The sequence below is a fragment of the Mya arenaria genome, chromosome 4, assembly GCF_026914265.1.
Source record: "Mya arenaria isolate MELC-2E11 chromosome 4, ASM2691426v1".
NCBI classification, from domain to species: domain Eukaryota; kingdom Metazoa; phylum Mollusca; class Bivalvia; order Myida; family Myidae; genus Mya; species Mya arenaria.
In genome coordinates this window covers 48,334,025-48,354,776 of record NC_069125.1, presented here as the reverse complement: position 1 = coordinate 48,354,776, position 20,752 = coordinate 48,334,025, and the positions used below count along the sequence as shown (strand labels likewise).

The following is a 20,752-nucleotide window of genomic DNA, read 5'->3' as shown; positions in this document are numbered from 1 at the left end:
GTTTCTAGACGCTCAACTATGAACATTATCAATCGAGACTGTTCACGTTACACCACAGTATATATTTATTATATAAACTTCACACACCACAAGTTCCTATCGGTTAAGTTATAAAAGGCTACATTCATTATAATTCTCTACAAAAAAATGATTAAGTCTGTATATGCATGATTTAATATTAAGTGTTGGCCGATGAATGCACGGCTTTTTAAGAACAGCGGGAGACGGGTGATAACTTGACCATAGGTGTCATCCCTATCACGAATGTTCAGAAAGATACGAATGTTCACAATCAACACAACCAGCCGTATTGCCTTTGGACAGGGTGTGCTCTCCTACCCGGAAGAAGCCCAGTAATGCAATGATATAGGCTGGGGGAAACGACGATTCGTATATCTTTTGGTGCAAACAGTGGGTATTTTTTTTTTACTTCGAAAGGGCAATTCTTTACGTAGGTATAGTGAGATAGGCAGGCGTGTGTCCTTTCCCGCTCGTTGAAGGTCGTAGGCTTTTAGCAGTTTAATCACTATAATCCGAGACGACGTATCTAGTTACCCCATCAGATTGCACTTATATAAACTGATTGCTGTAACATATAATCGTACAGTGGCCGGGGCTAAAGTGACATAGATGAGTTGTCTAGAGTACTAATTTTAGTTATCGACAGGTGAGGCCATGATTCTCCTAGGTTGTGAGTCTTACGAAACACGGAAACATGACGGACCCTAGGCATACGATGACATGGTGTTTTGGACTATAGCCGAGTTTTCGGAGTCTTTCAGCTTCGGCGAGTAAATGAGGTTGAGTAATTCCGCCGGTAAAACCGCCGAAAATGGTCCGACTCTGCGGCAAACTGCCGGAACTTCTACCACATCCTCACGGTGAAATAGAATTACAAATTTAATTTCTTTGGTCGGTATGGTACGCGCTCCAAATACAATGTCTTGGGGCATGATGCACAGAATTAAGGGGCGGAGTAGGTGTATCGCGCGCTTTGATTTTGTTGCTAAGTATTTCGGCTAGGCCCATATTGTAACTTTTTAGCGAAGAGACGAGGGTCCCAAATGTTTACAACTCACAAAACGTGAACTAGCTCTAAAAATGTCGTATCCTTTAAAATCTGAAGGGTTACAGCTTATGGTGTTTTTGTTTTAACTCTCCTTATGATTTGCAACACTTTATTTCGTAATTAAGAAGTGCATTTTACAAACCATGAGCGAGTCACTTTAAACTATAGCAATACGTTTGTATGTATAGCGTCCGCGGGTGGATATGTTTTGGACTTCTCGAACGAAATAAACCCAACACATTGTATATGATCAACGACGTTGCCAACGTTTTTTGATTTTCTTTTTACTATTATTCCGACTACAGAACACAAATGTAAACAGCATACTTCATGCTTTGTACTAGTATGCTTGGCATTTGCTATCAGAAAATAGTTTATTCTGTGTGATTCCCATGTTCAACACACTTATATAAAGTTTGATTTAAACTCATTATGCAGTAACATTTCTTTTTCAATTATGTCCGCGAGTACATGAGGTAGTGACCCGGCAGACTTAACGCTTCTAGACTGATCGGCAATACGCGGCCCGGCGTCATTCAACGAGTGGATAATGTGCTAGGTCCCAGATCACGTCTTATCAGCTCATTATTATTATTATAAGAAAAATCTGGATGCTAATTAGAGGAAACCATTTTTCATTTTTCAACATCCATTATTAGTATGTATTTAGGCTAATTGAAATAAGCGACTTAAGCCTGTTAAGCTTAAGAAGTTTCGATAAATTGGGGCCTGAATGACGGTGGGGCGGGGTTGCGCGACCTGAAGTACCGGGGAGAAGCGAACCTTTGTGGACCCTGGAGATAGGGGACCAGGGTTGGCACTGGGCACGAGGACATGTATGGCATGTAGTCGTATGGGTTACAGTACCTAAGTGAATATTGGCTAGACTCGGGAATTGGGGTCGACTTGGTGGTGGCAAATAGCAACCACAGTTCGTAATCAATTTCTGACAAGGTTTTCAATGGATACATAGCTATTCGGTATCTAAACTGCTTGTCGTATTTCATACATCCAATTTTATAGCGCCTAGAACCTGTTCTTATTATATTCAAATATTCTTGTATGTGTAGTGTGTACGTGATCTTGTATGTGTAGTGTGTACATGATCGTGTATGTGTTGAGTGTAGTGATCTTGTATGTGTAGTATGCAGTGATCTTTCATGTTAGTGTGGAGTGATCTTCCATACGTACCTACCCATACAGGTAAAAGTTGCAGTGGAGTTTATAAGTCCTTTGCGAAATCTCTCTATTTTTTTATCATAAAACACTTTCCTCCTGCTATCATACAGGTACTTGTAATTCTAAAGTTGTACAATGTACACACACAGTAGTCCATATGTACATGTACTCTTAGTGTTTCACAACCTCTTGATTAACACCAGAAGGACAGTAAATACCAAGAACACTGTACAATAAGGAGCATTTCTTTATTTAAACAAGAAAAGAACAGAACAATATAAAAATGCTACAAAAAAGGGGGGAATGATTGTATGGTCAACCACTTCTAGATAGAACGTCTACGAACGGTGATTTCTTATCACAGTGCTTTTAACTCAGTAAACAAAACAAATTAACACAGAAGAATTAGGCCTTAACAAAAACAAAAAGCCTCAAACCAATGCATTAAACCAATGCATTAAACCATCGCTATAATTTGAGGTAGATTTTATTCTGTCAGGCCTTTTTGTACAAAAATGGAGCATTAAAAATTTGAAGAACAATTCAGACGGTACATGTAGACAGGTACATGTAGACAAAGGACGAAAGTGGTCCAAGTACATGTGGTTATAAAGTAGTGGTCCTATTGAATTATACTGGTGCAAAAGATGCACATATAAGATACACAATCTTTACCATGTAACATTCTACAAGAGAAAAATGGTATTTACAGAGATATGACACAAACTCTAGTTTTACTACATATAAAAATTTGCAACTTCACAGTCAGCTTTCAAATTGCACTCGAAGAGTATACATGTACGTTATCACAAAAGTACAGCAGCACATTTCTAAGTCTGGGATTCAAAAGTCTTCATGACATTTGATAGTTTTTCACAACAAATAAAGGGACCTCAGAAACATAATTTTCTTCAATAAATTCATAACACATTTTATATACACATGACAGATAATAAATAACATTATAGCTTAATATGTGAAATATGAATTAAGGATATGTGACAACCTAATACCAACAGTACATGTATGAATAATTTGATATATCTGTTAGATGTTTTTAAGTAATACACCAATAAATTGATCGTCTGTTATGACACATTTTAATCTTCGTCCTCATCGTCATCGTTCCGGCGTGATCTTTTGTTCGGGACCATAGCTCCGCCTCCAATACCCCCAATGAGCCCCTGTGCTGTGTTGAATAGATTGATCGGGGTCGTTCCGTCGGTGATCACAGTCGACTTCATGCCAAGTGCCTGCAGCATGCGGACTTGGAGGTCTGGACCAGCCGTTGCAATGGCCTGCAGAGTGCTTGCTCCAATGGCATCCACCATCTTCTTGAACTTGCCGGTCTCAATGTCACATGTCTCACGTGACTTGCTGATCTCCATTTCATTCTGTTCTTTCAGGAACTTCAGCTCTGCCTCTCTTGCACTCGTCAGTCTATCAAGCTCTGACTCTGCCTCAATTTTCATGGCTTGGGCCTGTTAATGACAAATATATTCATTGTGCATGTACATCTTTTCTTCTTTTATACAAAGCAAGTTTTATAGGTATATTCAAGTAGGTAAAAATTTCTACTTTCGACAATATGAACACATTAAATCTAAAAAGTAATTTTTTGAGGTCCATTTTAATTCTATTTCAAAATAAATTAAATCACTTTAAATTGCAATTATCTACAATGCATCATCCTGAACATTTCACAATATATTTAAATAAAAATATCAGCCTACCTTAAGTTTGGCCTGCTCAACTGCTGCCTCTCCCTCGATCCTGGAAGCCTCTGCCCGAGACTGTGCCTCGGCCTTGGCCTGACCGGTCGACTCAACAGCCGCGCTGTGGGCCTGCAGCTCAAGCAAGTTGCGTCGAGCCTTCTCAGCCTCTGCTTCATCACTTATCTTCTGACGCTCCAGACGACCCTTAGCTTCCTGCTCCAGGCGCTCAGCCTCGTGCCTGGAGAACAAGAAAAGAGGGTTAGTTTAAATTATTTGAGAAGGTAGGTTTTTGTTTTACCAAGATGTTATTTTCAGTCTTTATTAAATAACTATAAATATTTGAGGAGTGTGTAATTATAGAAGCTGTAATATAATTGCCTGTTTCCAATACCTGGCTGTTGCCTCCTGGGAGTTGGTTGTAATCTCAATAGCCAGTTGCACCGACTTCTGTAGGGAGTCTCGTGTTCGCTGATCAACAGGTTCCACAGACTGGATGTCAATGCTCGTAATGATAAGATTATTCTGTTTAAAGATAAACGAGTCCCGAACTTTGTCCTTCTCATCAAATCCAAAAACTGACGAACGAATGACACGTGCAGAGTTCTTATGGAAGTCATCAAAGGCCACCTGGGCTACGGCCCCTCTCACACGAGAGGCTATGGCTTTGCATGCGTCACCAACAAAGTCTGGCACACTGAAGAGTTTCGCTGACTCTGCTATGTCATCTTTGTCCTGTACCTCGAAATGCCTGAAAAATATAACATACAAACAATATATGTGATTTCAAAGAAATAAACATAAGGCAACCGAGTTTGTAATTTTTGTCCTTTTTTTCGGTTTGTCAACAGGCATTTTCATATCAATTTATTAACACTTCATAAACTCATGCTCATATGTTTTTATGTTTGTAAAAGGTTTTTAATTTCAATAACCATTACTCACCAGTTGTAAGACAGCTGTAGGGAAAGCCTGGCGTGGTCTGATGTCTCCACGACGATGATGTCCGTCATAAAGTCTGGTCCTAGGAGAAGGCACAGAGATTTTATCATGTTTGGCTTCTTGGGCTTGCCCCCGGAAATACTCAGCTGGGTGAACTGCTCATCAGGGCCCAGCATCACCAGCTCAGGGCCAAACACTACCCTGTAAACATATCATAAGATGGTTATTATTTATCATTTCAAAATATTAATATGACTTGCAAAATTCTTCAAGACTTATTTGTCAAGATTTAACAATTATTTTATTCAAAATTCAAGAACAGTTTCTTTACTCGCTTTCTCAAAAATCAAAAACACACCTGGTTCTTGATTCTATAAACTGTGAATCCATAGGCCAATTTTTGAAAAGTATATGACCAAACTTTTTTATTTTCAAAATTTATAGTATCTTTCAGACCCAAAGCAAAAGCATGCTTCAAGGGAGTACCAAATTCAAGTAAGAGACATCCATGATAATTGTTTACTTAAGCATTATTCTCAGGGCTTTTTCTATAGTACCCACGGGTCCGACTATCGGACCCATTCCCAAAGCAAAATATAAGATATTTTTCCCAATCTTCAGAAAAAAATCCCAATCCAAAAATTGGTAATTGAACTCAGAAATCATTGATTTTCATCACATTCAGAGATATGAATTATTATCTGTCATGATTTATTGTAATAGATATTTACACCCCAAGGATTGATATTTCAGCCATTGTGTGTCTTTTAAAGGGAAAATAAGCTAATATTAAATCCTTTCCTAATTCACAGGAGACTAGACAGATTTTTCTTTTCACTGTAAAATTTCCCTATTTCCGCATTTTCACGACGCAAAATTTCCCAAAATGTCTAGGGTCTTTTTCCCAAAATGAGCAGAAAAAGCTCTGATTCTTACCTAGCCTTCTTCTCCTTATAGTCATAAATCTGCACAGCAGCGTTATGTGGAACACGGAATGAGATAACTCTGGTCTTATCCCTTGGTTTGGATGCCTCGGAAGGTGTGCGTCCCCGGTCACCTCGGTCAGCTAGAGGGTCCTTGGCGGCTGCCAGAAGATTCTCCACTGCTGGGGGCAGCTCCTTTGACCACAATTCCTCATCCTGGCTGATCATGTATGTCTCTCCTGTCACTGCACGAACCTGGAAAAACATTAAAGATTATTATAGTTCCAATACACATGAATATGTTTCAATCACTGTGGTAATAAATATGCATGTCACCAAAAAAATGTACATGAATATAAAAATACCCATTTTAAATGTCACAAATGATCGTGTAATCTTAGATAAAATCTTCTATTCTATGTCAGATTTTCTTTAACTAAAACAAACTTTAATGACAAATCTTTTGAATTCAATGTAAATAGAAGTCATACCCTGCCAGTTTTCACGTCACGGACGTACACTCCCTCGTTCTCGTCGAGAGGAATGGCCTGTCTTTTCATGACCACCTCTACTTCCACAGGCGGGACATACTCCTTTGGTCCGCGAAACATCCACCGATCACCAGGCTTTCGGCTCACATCCTGAAAGAAGATAGAATGAATACTTATTTTTAAATATATTGGTTCAATGTGCCCTTTGAAAAAAATTCAAATCACTGCATCTTTTTGTCTATTATCCAAAAGGGTATAAATATAAAAATATTCAAGCAGTATTATATAATAATTTTATTTTCCATTTTAACTTTTTACTAAAACATTTTAGATGCAAGATTAACTTAAAAATGAAACAGAAATTAAATACAAGAGAAGTATTAGTTTGTGAATGTGGCCGTTGTTGTGACTACATACCCCATCAGTGAATGACTCGTTGGCTCTTAGAATGAGGCCCTCATCTTCACCGAGGATGTAGACGTTCTGGATACCCCTCTCCAGCCGCTCCCCTGGCATCAGGAAGAATGACCTTTCACCCTGAAACATTGTCACAAAGTTTAAGATATGCAAGACTGGTATCTTTAAATTTTGCTTGATGATAAATAGCTCACAGCCTATGTTTTAGAAATATACAGTACATGCAAGAAGGATAGGTTTTAAGTTTTTTTAGAAAGCAAACTTCTGCACTATGTTCTTAGAAGCAATCGTAAGTCATTGTTTAAAAAAGCTACAGATTATTTCTCTGTATCAATTAAAAAAGGATTCTGAGATATCATCAAAATGTAAAAGAGATCTTTCAATGGATTGTTTTGCAAATGAATTCATTTTGCAATGGATGATAAGTAAAAAGGGCTTGCACTATTGACTTTTCCTTTGTTGAAGCAAGCTTGATATACAATGTGCATGTTTCTGATAATTATGTTTTCTAAGTTGATATTGGTGACTGAGTGAGTTGTGGTTATTTCAAGTTTATAACATTAAAGCAATATATAATGGAAACTACAGGGACAAACCCAAAGCAGCCTGATACTTAACCTTCAGATCCTGTTTGAAGGTACAAGGGGTAAGGCCTTACGGACACTTAACCAGACACACAAAGAACACAAATTGAGCAAAAATTCATACATACAGTCGAAACCCGTTGACCCGAACTCCGAGGGACCGGCAAAAATACCTCGAGCCTCAGAAAATTTGAGCCAAGCGGGAATGCTTACCTTTAGTATATAGAAATCAGTACTGAACATTCAGTTCTAGCCAACCTGGAACTCGAACCAAGAGAGTTCAAGCCAACTGGGTTCAACATTATGTCGGTAAATGTTTGGGTTACATCATTGGCAGGGTCAGTGTTTCATTGAGAAACAATAAGGAATCACTGAGAAAACCATTCTTGACAGTATTCCAATTATGTATGCTGCCTGCTGTTGTTAGTCCATCACTCTTTGTTAAAGCATGAACTACAAAAGCATGTTACTGATGTCCACATGTATAGGCCCCAATTTCTCGAATTACCCTAGGTAAGTGTAACAAGTTAAAGTAGCTTATTTCAATTTAATTAGCTTAATTTCTTAACTTGATTTACAAAACAAAAAAAATAGTTAACTGTGATAATCTAAAATATTATTTCCTTTTAAAGTCTCAAAACTCATTAAAGAAAGAATAGTTCACAATTTATACTGACACCGAAATAGTGTGCTTAACCTAATCATGTTATAAGGGACTTGTGATTGTTCGAGAAATTCGGGCAGGAAAATTTGAAAAGGATTCAAACCACTTATTGTTGTGTTTAGAGCATAAAAATGTAAAACAATGCAGAAAACATTGCCAGATACTACTTTTTAAGTATTTTTTTACTTTTATAAGCCTTTGACCGATTACATTGTGTACTGTACTACAGCAGTATAAAAATAAATTAAACGGATGTCTTGAACATGCTCGTTAGTTTTATTAAAGCAATTTTGAATTCAATGCAAGAAGTTCTTAAAACTTCTTTAAAATATCAGAGTTCAAATCAATATGACCATGGTCATTGCCATTATTTTCAATGATTGACAGAAGATAGGGTAACCTCTACAAGCAGGTGTCAAACTATAGTTACCTCGAGACCCTAGAATTTAAATGCAATAGTTACATTGACTGTACTGCAAAATCAAATGTTCGGAATAATTCTATTCAACTCCAATGAGAGAATCCCTTTTGATTACAGGATGACTTTCATTATTCATTTTACAAAGCAAAACATGCACAAGCACAAGCATGGGTGAAAGTTTGAATTTTTCAAAATACTGAAAATAGGGTGTTTACATAGGGAAATGCCATTTTTACAATACATTATAAAGGATAAATATTTTCCAAAATACTGAATTCAGTATCAATACTGAAAACTTTCACCCATGCACAAGTGAAAATAGGCACATTAATAGTTTGTATTCTAAACAGTAGCGTAAATTCACATAAAAGCACAAAAAAATCAAATCAAGCTAATTGTGAAGTACCTTTATCATTTCAAACACCATGTCTATTATAATCCAATTTGTACTGCAGAAACTGGGTATCAAAAATATGAACTTAACATACTCCTATATTTCCTCACTGAATGAGTTGTTTTCCTATATTCCAGCAATTCCTTTCGAGGAATAAGGGCATATTGAATGCAACTCACCTTAACAAGCTTTTTCCTGCCGAGCTGGGGCTTCCCCTTGTCATCGACAGGGTCCAGGATGACACAGTATTGGCGGTTACTAAGTGATGTGATGTTGGTGACACCCACAACCTGAAACATGACATTGTTTATGTTTATAAAAGCTCTTATTATCCTGATTTAATGTCAGAAATAGTACAAGTGCTTGCAATTGCGGGCATAAGAATTTATCAACCTCATTTGGAACAGTTTCACTGAAACCCCTCAATCTGTAAACTGGTATAGGTATAATGCTTTCAAAACTTCTTTTTATTTTTCACGCTTTATACTGCAATATAAAAACATTAACTATAAAATAACTAATTGCAGTTCATTCTTCAAATTTCAAAATACTTTAATCAAAACATTCACAGCCTACCTCTTCATACACATTAGGTATGTGTGTCTCTGTCATATCCATGGTGATGAGCCACTCCTCTCCGTTTTTCCGTGTGACTCCAAAGTCATCTTTGAATGTCCTCAGTGAGCGCATATGTAACGCTTTCTTCTCAGTGAGCACGTAAGCGTTGCAGACATCAACAACTTCCTCGTACGCCCCAGGCAGGTACGCCCCTGTCTTCTTCACCAACCATTCCTCACCTGTCACCCTGGAAACGGAAACAATACAAAACATGCCTGGTAAAGTTGTTAATTATGAAACCTGGATTGGAAAAAATGTTCCCATAAATTCCAAGTTTCAGATAGACAGTTTTCAAAGTAGGTTTCCTAATTATGCAGGCAATTACGGGTGAATGATTGCAAACTACTGAAATCAGACTTTCTAATATTATATTTGTATAAATAACAATATTGTGAATACAGACAGTCCATGAAAACTGCCATTTTGTTCATTGTCCTTTTCAGCATCAAGGTAAGTTAGAAAATGTCTTGAATTAAGAAATTTTAGATCAACTAGAGGTCCATCAAGTACCTGTTGTCCCCCTCCCTATCGATGCACTCTTTCCTTGCACGAAGGCGAATGGCCTGGTTAGGCTTGATCACAGTGGCCCGCACCGTCTCCTCCACAACCACCTCCTTACGCGGGATGTATGTGCCTGAGGGAGAGACATGAGGTAAGTACTTGCTCATGATGCAATCACATCTAGGATAATGTAGAAATAGGGATGAAATACTCCCAAGCAAGAGCTAACCTGCCCAGCTAAAGTTGAAATCATCAAAATTTTAACTGGTCAGTGTTTATACTTCTTAGAAAAACATAACCTTTGGTTCTAATAAAAAATATCTCCATTGAACTGAATTTTCTATCAACAAATCTGGTGCTATGACTGATGTAAGGGAGATGTCTGAAAAATACTGATTTGTATTTCACATGTATAATGTTTATTCTTGTTATGAACTTTTAACCATGTCTATGAATGGTTTAACGACTTAAAATTGCAAATCTTAAGTTTATTGTATATTCCATCTAGTTAAAAAAAATATTGTAAACATTAACAAAGATTCTATCCAAAAAAAGGTTACCCAGTAATATGATAAATATTTTGTAACATTTGCTTGCTGTCTGGCGATTTTAGGTCAAAGTTAAGAGTCGGACACAGACTGCTCATAAACATGGGCCCTTCAAAGTAAACTAGGGGCCATACCTGGTCCCTCAAAGAGCCACTCATCTCCAGCGGTTCTCTTCTCTCCACTCTCATCCTCAAAGTCAAGGATGGCCCGTAATCTCAGGGCAGAGTTTGGGGCTACGACCTTTAGGGGTGTCACAGCCTGCAATTTGGTAAGACAATCACATCATAATTCAGCTACCTATATGTTGTACATCTTACAGAGGACTCTTCTTTACAAATTTATGGCAATTATTTAGTTTTTAATAATTACTTTCAGATTGTGAATTGAAATTTTTCTGAGCGAACATTTTAATATCATTCAATGCTTTGAAATTTTTCCCAGTCTACATTACAAAAGAAATGTCAGTATGCCTACAGCTGGGACAAAATATTATTGATTTGACAGTCACTTTCTAAATGAGAATATGTCACCAATAGATTTGGCACTTTTTAGATAACATACTAATGTTTCAAATGTCAGAGTTTTAAGCATAAAATAAACAGAAGAATTGTTTGTTTTAGCAAGATATTGTTTGATTTAGCAACAAACATTTACCCTTTATAATGTATAGAGCTCTTGATTTGTATCTAGTAAAATGACATCAATGTCAAGATACATAACACTAGTGTAATATAAGAAAATACATATTGGTATTACTCAAAACAAGAAATGTCACATGATAGCAAAAGATTTTTCTAATTTTTATTCATGGATTTTTGTTAATCGGTTACCTGAAGAGGGAAATTTAAAATGGTGGGGTACAAGTTAACCAATACAATCACTCAATACATTTTAAACAGGTATAAATGTTAAACACATTTTAAACAGGTAAAAATGAGATTGATCTCATCTTTAATACTACACATCAGAAATTGAACGTTTTGATAACTTTTTTGAAACGAGCCAACGAAAATCCATGAAAATCAGTTACCGGTATATAAAACTGCTGACAAAAAATTAGATCACAGAATTTTATATTTTAGTTAAAAAATGATGTTTTATGCAATTTTCTTAAACTGTTAATAATGGTTAAAGCCATAAAACATTAATTTTCGAACAGAAATATGAAAATATGCAATCTGATCTTTTGTCAGCAATCTTTCATCATTGGTCTGCAGATATTTACGCAAAACTTTGCTCTTTCCAAGACAAAAATAAAAAAGTTGTAAAAATGGTATAAACATCTGTGAGAGTGCAGCTTTTATACTACACATCAGACAAGATGGAAAGGAATGTTTGGCACACATTTGAATACCTAAAGTAAACATTAACATAACCTAACAAAATCATGTGCTCATTGAATGGTTAATAACCCTAGAGCTGTACCACCAACTGTATTAATTTCCTGTTTTCTCATTTTAATAATAATATGTAGAATAATTATTTTCATCAATTCAAACAAGTGGGTCATTATGTAAAGAGGTCGTAAGAGCAGCTTATATTAGACTGCAATTAGGTATTAAGTAACTCTCCCTCACCTGTTTAAGGACCTCGCCGGGGTAGAGGGGGAAGGGGTCCTGGGCGAGCCTGATCTCCTGATCAGCATGGAGAAGCTTGACCTGTCCACTTGTGTCCAGCACAATCTTGTAGTCCTTGTCCCGCAGGGCTGGGTTCTCGATCACACAGTAGTGCCTTGGGGGCACTGTGATCATCTTCTCGGGGCCAACAACAACCCTGTATTCATTTTAAACCGAATTAATATTAAAGTATTAGGTATATATTTAAAAAAAATCTTTGTCAATATAAAAAATAGCAGCTTTGATAATATGAAAATGTAAAGGGAAGGACAAATAACATTATTTTAACTATAATCATGCAAATATATAATTTTTTGATATCTCAGATTTACATTTTTTAAATATAATGGCTTCAATTTTTTTTTTAAATAAAATGGCTCCAAAATGTTTAAATTGCAATACATAAGTCTATGTATGGCAACATTTGATTGCACTGTATCGGAATACGCAAGACTACACATTTGAACAATAAACTGTATTAAAAATGACAATGGATGGAAATTTGAGATTGGGTATTATTTATTTCATGTGATTGCATAAGCTTCTCTCAAAAGCTGAGTAATTTCATATTTAATACCTAATATTAAGCTGTCTACATGTAAACTATGAATACTTGGCCTACATAAATAATTCAACGTCCTTGATGTGTAACTTTGAATGAATGTGGCTGTCTGAATAAGCATTTGTAGCTAGTGGCTTGAAATGAACAGTGATTATTAATTGCCAAAATGTTAGGTAGTCAATGTAATGGGAATAGCCATGTAAGCTGTGTATTCACCAGTTGTCAGATTTAGAACAAGCCTGCAAACCTTGTAAAAGTAAAATGTTTGCCAGGCATGAATTTTATATGGCTGGGGTTGTTAGTTTTTGAAAGCATGTCATTGTGTAGGAATTCAAGCTTGATGATCCCAAAGGCTTATAATGATAATATATACACCAGTATTCCCACCTTTCATTGTCCTGTCTGATGAATGTGTTTGGGCCGATCTCGAGCCGTGTGACATTCTTGTTCTGATCGAGAACATGGATGTAGTAATATGGGGGAATTCGGAACAGGGACTCCCCAGTTTCTTTGCGGCTTGCCATGGTGATAATCTATCTGATATGCTGAAATATAATTAAATATGTTTTGATAAAATATAAATGTATGGTTGTGTATAAATTTTCCTATAGAATTTCACAATGTAATTGTTAATCATTTAGTTCAAAGTAAACTTTTAGTGCCTAACTTTCTTCATTTTAAACTAAGACACACCCAAACCATGTGTCAATAAAACTTATAAGGAAAAATGTTAAGTCCAATTTAATACACCCTGACCTCAGGTCATCTATAACTTTCGCAAAGTGCACTAAATTATAGCTTACTTAAGCTTTAAATAAATATGGTCAAACTGACCAACATGGTCAAATAAAGTACATTGATTTTAAATCGAAGTATCTCTTTTGACCAGAACGGTCAAATGTATTTAACAGCTCTCAGATATCGTAATACAGTTAATATAAATGAAGTAAGATTAAGTACTTTGAGAGAAACATAACTTTGAATTTTATTTTTCAATTGTGAATAAAAGAGCACATATGCTTTAAACCTATATAATATCCTTGAATAATAATTTAAGAACAGCTACATAATGTTAAAGTATCTCATTACTTACTGATTCAATTAATCATTTGTACCTTCCAGATAGCCAGTAGATGCATACAATAATATTCTAGAACACTGTACATGTAATTTGTGATGGTCTGTTAACCAGCGTAATAGAGTACAAATTCAATCTATTTACAATCTCTTACTTAAACTGCAAGGTCATCATAAATTTATATACAGGAATGAACAGGCTTTCTTATATCAATATCAAGAGAACTCTCTATAATCAATACTACTACATACAGACAGTACTATGTACAGACAGTTTAGTCAACATTATTAATCCTGAAAGTTTGCCCTTAGTTGTAGTGCAGGCAACAATATCAACAAAGCACTAAGTCCTGTCTTTTGTAACTGAGTCTAGTATAGTATGGTATACAGTCTGTTTGCTTCTGTACAAACAATGGAATCAATAGGAGACATAAGAAATAAAAATAATCGTTTCTGCCAACTATTGCAAAATCAACACTTGAACAATGAAATATAAAGACAGAAAAACATGCAAAATCATGAATTCCAATACAATCCATAGACAAAACAATCAAATCTATTCAACAGGCTGCCATGCTGAAAATTCATGTTAAATATGCCACAAAAATAATATTTTCCACCATTTTATATACTATATACTATTTTGTTATTTTACATGATAGTACACACATTACAGAGTACTCCTATGGAAAGCATCTTACATTATTAAATTATAAAGTCTACCATTTATAACAAACAGAAAATCATAAAAGGTTACTTACGATTTAAAAAATTGACTAGATGTTCATAAATGAAAGACAATACAGTAGTTTAAGTAAATGACTAATTATAACATCTCTCTCAAGTAAGACAGTTTTTTGTTAACACATGTGAATGATGATATCCATTTGATATAAAACTAAAGTAATGTTGCTCACCTATAAATACTGAACGTCAAAGTACAAGTATATACAGGGTAATGACTATATTTAGCCAGTGTAAGAAATAAAATTGCCGTGTCAGCTAGAGGTTCTCAATAATTGCACAACCAATTCAGTTGCCTATATCTTGTGCAATACTTGTATTGATACTGTATATATAAATATTTCCATGGCTGCATGTTCAGTAGACTTTTGTTACAGATCATCATATATATATATTTCATCATTCTTGTTTTTACTATTATATTTGAACAACATCATTTATTTTAACACTGTTTTATTAAATAATTTATATAGTGTAATTGCTTTAAATTGGGATTTAATTTATATAGTGTAATAATGCAATTGCTTGAAGATGAGAATAAGTGTACCTTTAAATAGCCACACAAGTTTATTTTAATTCTAATTTTTTTTTTATAAAAATAGGAGAGCAAAAGCTTCTATGATAAATATCAAACTTCAAACAAAATTGAACTAGGGATTATTTTACCTACAGTAGTTGATCATTATATTAAATAATCTAAATGTGATGAAATCTTGTGCATAGGAACTGTGTGGACTATTTTGAAAATTGATGTTATTATTATTATTATTATTATTATTATTATTATTATTATTATCATCATTATTGTATTTATAACTAATATTGTTATTCTTTAAACAATTGTTAACCTTATCAAATGTAACAGGCCAGTTGTTTAGATGTTTTTACTGCCTGCCATTTCTAACAATATTAATGAATGGTAAGGAGTTGCAATCTCTTTTAATTGTTGTTTTTTTTTGCCATAGAAACAGGTTAATCAAGCCTAATATTATCTCAGACAAATATATATCATATTCAATTGATCTCCGAAAAAAATAAGAAAATTATCTTTAATTATATCAACTCCATTAAATGTACATGCAATCTAATTCAACCTCCTTCATTGCATATAAATAGATCAAAACACCTGAGATTAACCGTATATCTGTGCATGACGTCCATATCTCTTATTGCTACAGGTTATACACTGAGGGACAGTATAAAACATTTAAAATGTACATCATCGGCATCATCACTTAATAATATGAGCCAGTCCTTTAACCCACATCAATGTATACAAGTCATGTACATGTATGTAGGATTTCAAAATCCTCAAATCTATTAAGGTTCATGCATTGTCATACATCACAACAGTGAAATAGGCCAAAATATAAATAGTTAAACTTAATTTGATAAACCAGTGCTCTTTCAAACAGATAATTTTGAAACAGAGACTTTATTATTTTGAAACAGAGACTTTATTATACACTCCACTTTTATATTTCATTTATGTCACAATAATATTAACAATTACAAATTATCGAAATCTACCACAGACTACCAAGGAAACATGTAATAGGATTGTTGACACTTCTATTCATTAGGATAAATGCACGTGCAAATGCATATGTACACATGAGTTAAAAATCAAGTTAAAAAAAGACAATTGCACTTCGACAAACAAAAAGAAATAAAAGTGACCCATGCCAATGTTTGTCTATTCATAATGGTTATTGCATTCATTAATAGGTAAGGAATAGTTGTTTCCCTCTCAGCGCCTCTGACCTTTTGAACGGATACAGGATCGATATGTATACACCCTGTTTCCAATTCATTAATTTTTCAACAAAAATGAAATGACAGCTTATAAAACACAAATAATGTATAAGAATAACTAACAATTGATATATTTGTGTTGTATCTATAGTGATATATTGATGAAATCAATTACAATCAGGAACGTACCGGCTATTTTCTGCAACTGTCTGAGCTTGCTCTGTGCACTTCCTGAATAAAGTATGTGACGTCAAGCAAAAATTCATTAGCTAAAAATAGATATGACATATTTATTTGTACTCGGCTCATACTGAATGAAAAACAGACAAACCGGAAATCAAATTTATTTTTAGCGGTGACTTGTGTATTACGCGGTTCCTTCGGATGATTCTGACGAAAATTACCACAATTAAATGTTGAAATACGCAAACCGTGTATGTAATCTTTTGTTAGGTATACGTCATATGAATCACAAACAACGTACTTCATATTGACTCATTTACTGTATATGCTACAAAATGTAGCTGTACGTCCCTAGTGCTACTTACAATGTAGCTGTTTTAAATGTATACGAAAATCCTTGATTTATACTCTTGAAAGAACTCATTCGGAACTCCTCGGCCATTTTTTCAAAAACAACCTCGGATGTATGCCGGTACATCTGTTGAAGTAGTCCGTATTTTTTTGAATAAAAGCATTAATTAAATGTAGTGTTTAAGAGTTGTATTCATTGCTCTCAGTTTAAATTGATTGCCAGTGAAGTGTATTATTGCAAACATAATTACGATTCCCAAGAGTTAAGTCATAAATTTTAACTACTAAATAAGATTACTACGCGATCTATTTGCAGCGGACTTAAACGTACCACTTTTTAAGTATGTAAACCGTCCATATACATCCGAGGTTGTTTTTGAAAAAATGGCCGAGGAGCTCCGAATGGAAAGAACTAATAATTTTACGGTGGTACGTGAATATCAACTATAGGGGAACCGTGCGCATGTGGACTGGCCGTACAGCAGGGAAAACTTGTTGATGTTATCACTGTATTCAGTGCTCTAATTCGTCTTTTTTTGTAATTGAATGCATGAATATAATTAGAAACGGCTTTTGTAAATACTTGTTCCAAAGGTGTACCTATTTCCAACTATACACACGATATAGATGCAGGACTCTCGTATATTACTACACCGATAAATAATCGAGGGTCCGGGTATCAGGAATACTACTAAAACGTTGGACCTAAATCAGGAATACCGCTTATTGACTGAACTGGCTAAATGTTTGAACTATAGGATTTATAAAATTGAAATGAACCTGGAAAATTATCTGCAATGTTTGCCAAAAAACTTGGCTTTTGATCTTTGTAGATTTAGATGCCTAAATTTTAATTTACCTATTGAAAAGGGTCGTTTCTATGGCATTGAAAGACGAAAAAGACTTTGTTCACTGTGTGATAGACAAGAACTAGGAGACGAATTTCATTATATTTTTTAATTGTAATCACTTTATTTATGAAAGACGTAAATATGTTAATCATAACTTCTATAGATATCCAAATATTTTGAACTATAAAAATTTAATGTGTAGTTCTGATAAAAATACATTGATAAAGCTAGCACTCTTTGCAAAAATAATAATGCTGAATTTTATTTGAATCATCTTCCTTAATTTTATTCTAAAATACTTTTCATGATATGCTAATATATTTGTTTGTTTTGTTTTTATTGCTGTTCATCTTCAAATTTATATTTTTCTTGCTGTTGTATGTTTTGATACATGTTTTTGTTACCTCTCATGCCCATGTGGGCCAAGAGTATGAATAAAACTTGGAAACTTGGCATCCAGAATGACGAGCGATCGAATCCAGCGAGAAACCTTAATTGGGACTGATGCGCCCAAACAGTGCTTAAGATGTTTAAGTTTTTATGCGCTATAGACTCAGTTCATTAGATTCCCAACATTGCATATGGACCCCCATACCAAACCATTTTTTAAAGAAGTAAATAAGAAAAAGAGAAAATCATGATCAGATATAGTTCGCGTAGTATTCAGGAGAATTTTAAATGTGTTTACGCTGTCAGTCTGTGCATGTTTGTCTCGTTTAAATTGAAATATTACTTTGAGTTATATAAATTATATATTGAAATATTTTCATGCAGTTTTCACTTTTCTTTTTAATATTTGTAGTGATCGTATTGCTAAATTAGTGCATTCTGGTACATTATGTCCACCCCGCCCCAAATGATCCGCTTAAGTGTATTTAATTACAATTGTAAGAATATTATCCACCCGTACTACATTTAATATGTTCGCGAATCGAATCGAATGTCCTTGATCTTGTACCTGATATATTCAGTATCCAAAATGGTACATTAAAATGTATTCTAAAAATATATTGATTTCTTACCAAAAACAGTTCCACGCTATGGACACATTAACGAACGTAATGACATTTTTTTCTGATTTATATGAGACTGCCAAATGTCACCTAAGAGGTTGTGATTTAGAGCTACATTTACATCAAACGCACATTTCCTTTTTAAAAACTGGCACTGTATTCTTATAAAGACACCATATTAACAGTGATCGAAAATATAGGGAATTCCCACCATACTGTTATACATGTATGAGACATAATTAACTGTAAAGTTATTTTTTAGTTAATAAACATGATTTGACCTACTGCCATATTAAATTAACAGACAGCTTCACTAAAACAATTATTTCACATGGTGTATCATCGAGGAAGTGGCTCAACGTTCTACCCTTGAACAAAGTCACCCACCCACTAACAACTATATATATACGACATGGACGTTTTGAACAGTGGTTCAAGGTGACGAGTCTGGCTACAATCTTGTTTGGCCCTGCCGAAACCTATCAAGTGTGTAACGAAGCCAGACACCCTTGCTTCTGATATCAGTCTTATTATTATATATTATACCTCACATCAATTTGTCCCTTCTTTGTATATATAAACTCGATCGGTCCGTATATCACTGTATTTTGATGAAAATCTAGTTTAATGACGTCAGCGGTCCATATTATTTTTTTGGCCGGTCCGGACCTCGCCAAAATGTAATATGGACCGCTGACGTCATACAATTGGTAAGTGTGGCTTGCTATATTAACAACGGCGAAAACTTGTCGCAAGTAAACATTATTAGTTTTGTTCAATAAAACACATTTAAATCGCTTTAAAAATATTGAATTGTAATGAAAAGTGTTCGGTATAATATAAGAAATATAACACACCACTTCGGGCCATATGGCATTATAAGGACCGGTCAGTCAGCCCCCGAATGTGAATGGACCTCGGCTAACGCCTCGGTCCATATACACCTTCGGGGGCTGACTGGCCGGTCCTTATAATGTCATATGACCCTCAGTGGTGTGTAATATTTCTTAAATACATATTACAACCAAGTGCATTCAAAAGCTTTTATCTAATTTAATGCCACCTTGGTTAAGCTCTGGCTAGGCCATGCAAGACCCTCACCAGACTCAGTCCTGCAGAGTTGTTACCAGGGCCGGATCCAGACAAGTCAGTGTTGGGAGGACTGACTAGGGGTGGGCTCTTTTGGATGAAACGGTGCGTTTTCCAGTACTTTTTGACTACTTGATATTACATTATTATGATTATTAAAATGGACGAATTTTCCAGCAGATAAATTCATTACAGCACACTTTTTGGCATCATACTAGTAGTTGTACGATTTCCTACTTCTTTACATATCAGTATACATGAATCCTTGGGAGACAGCACAGAACAAGGTCATACTCATATACATAACATCTTTAATACAAGATATATGAACATTTAACATATAAAATTTGCAAGGGTAAGTTTACAAACAGATCATATTTAAACTAGGTGCAATTTTATTATTTAGACAAACAAAAGGACGAACATTCTGTAGACACTACACTCTGCAACACTGGCAGTTAATACAACTTTGCAAAGACTGAATAAATGGGCTGATGGTCCTGCACATTTTGCATGTTTTGGTTTAAACACTGTCTAATAGAACACTTGGTAGAGCCATTCTCCCAGGGTTCTTTTTTGCAAACAGTGCCACTACTTTGGCAATGTCGATCTTAACATCTCTGTGAATACTCAAGAGGCACAGTGAGGACAGTCTATCTTGCCCAATGGTGGCCCTCAATTTTGTCTTTACTAAACTCAGTGCACTTACACTTCTTTCACATTCACATGAGGTTACTGGAAACACTCCACATACTGTTAGCACTGTGGATGTTGGAGTACAGATGCATGGGGCACATTTTTAGACGTTCTTGTAGAGTTTCAGGAGGAGATTCCACATGTTACCACTTCTGTTGCCAGATGTGCAGTTCTGACTCCAGAGACTGTGGTGAAGGCATGTCTTCCTGGAACTAGTCCAAGTCAGCAACATTTGCCGGATTTGCACACATTTGCTTGGGGTCAGGGTAAGGATCGAGCAGCTTTCCTCTTGAGTTCACCAAATCGTTCGTTCATTTACAGTAACAGAGCGTGGATGAAACTAGGAGCGAGG

At 35.2% G+C, this 20,752-nt stretch overlaps 1 protein-coding gene across 2 annotated transcripts; it reads right to left on the bottom strand.

Annotated features, from left to right (window-relative positions):
- Positions 1–2,481: 2,481 nt before the first annotated feature.
- Positions 2,482–16,494, bottom strand: LOC128231770 (major vault protein-like). 2 transcript variants are annotated; one of them, XM_052944952.1, is made up of 14 exons: positions 16,407–16,494; positions 13,029–13,186; positions 12,041–12,236; positions 10,598–10,721; positions 9,925–10,048; positions 9,373–9,601; positions 8,976–9,086; positions 6,734–6,853; positions 6,317–6,466; positions 5,839–6,080; positions 4,906–5,103; positions 4,355–4,711; positions 3,982–4,201; positions 2,482–3,729 (listed from the first exon to the last, which is right to left on the bottom strand). In XM_052944952.1, exons 2-14 carry the CDS (start codon positions 13,163–13,165, stop codon positions 3,349–3,351), a joined length of 2,589 nt encoding a protein of 862 aa, XP_052800912.1. In that variant the 5' UTR covers positions 13,166–13,186; positions 16,407–16,494; the 3' UTR covers positions 2,482–3,348. The 2 variants fall into 2 exon arrangements, with proteins under 2 accessions (XP_052800912.1, XP_052800913.1); XM_052944953.1 differs by lacking the exon at positions 16,407–16,494 and adding an exon at positions 14,480–14,611.
- Positions 16,495–20,752: the final 4,258 nt, after the last annotated feature.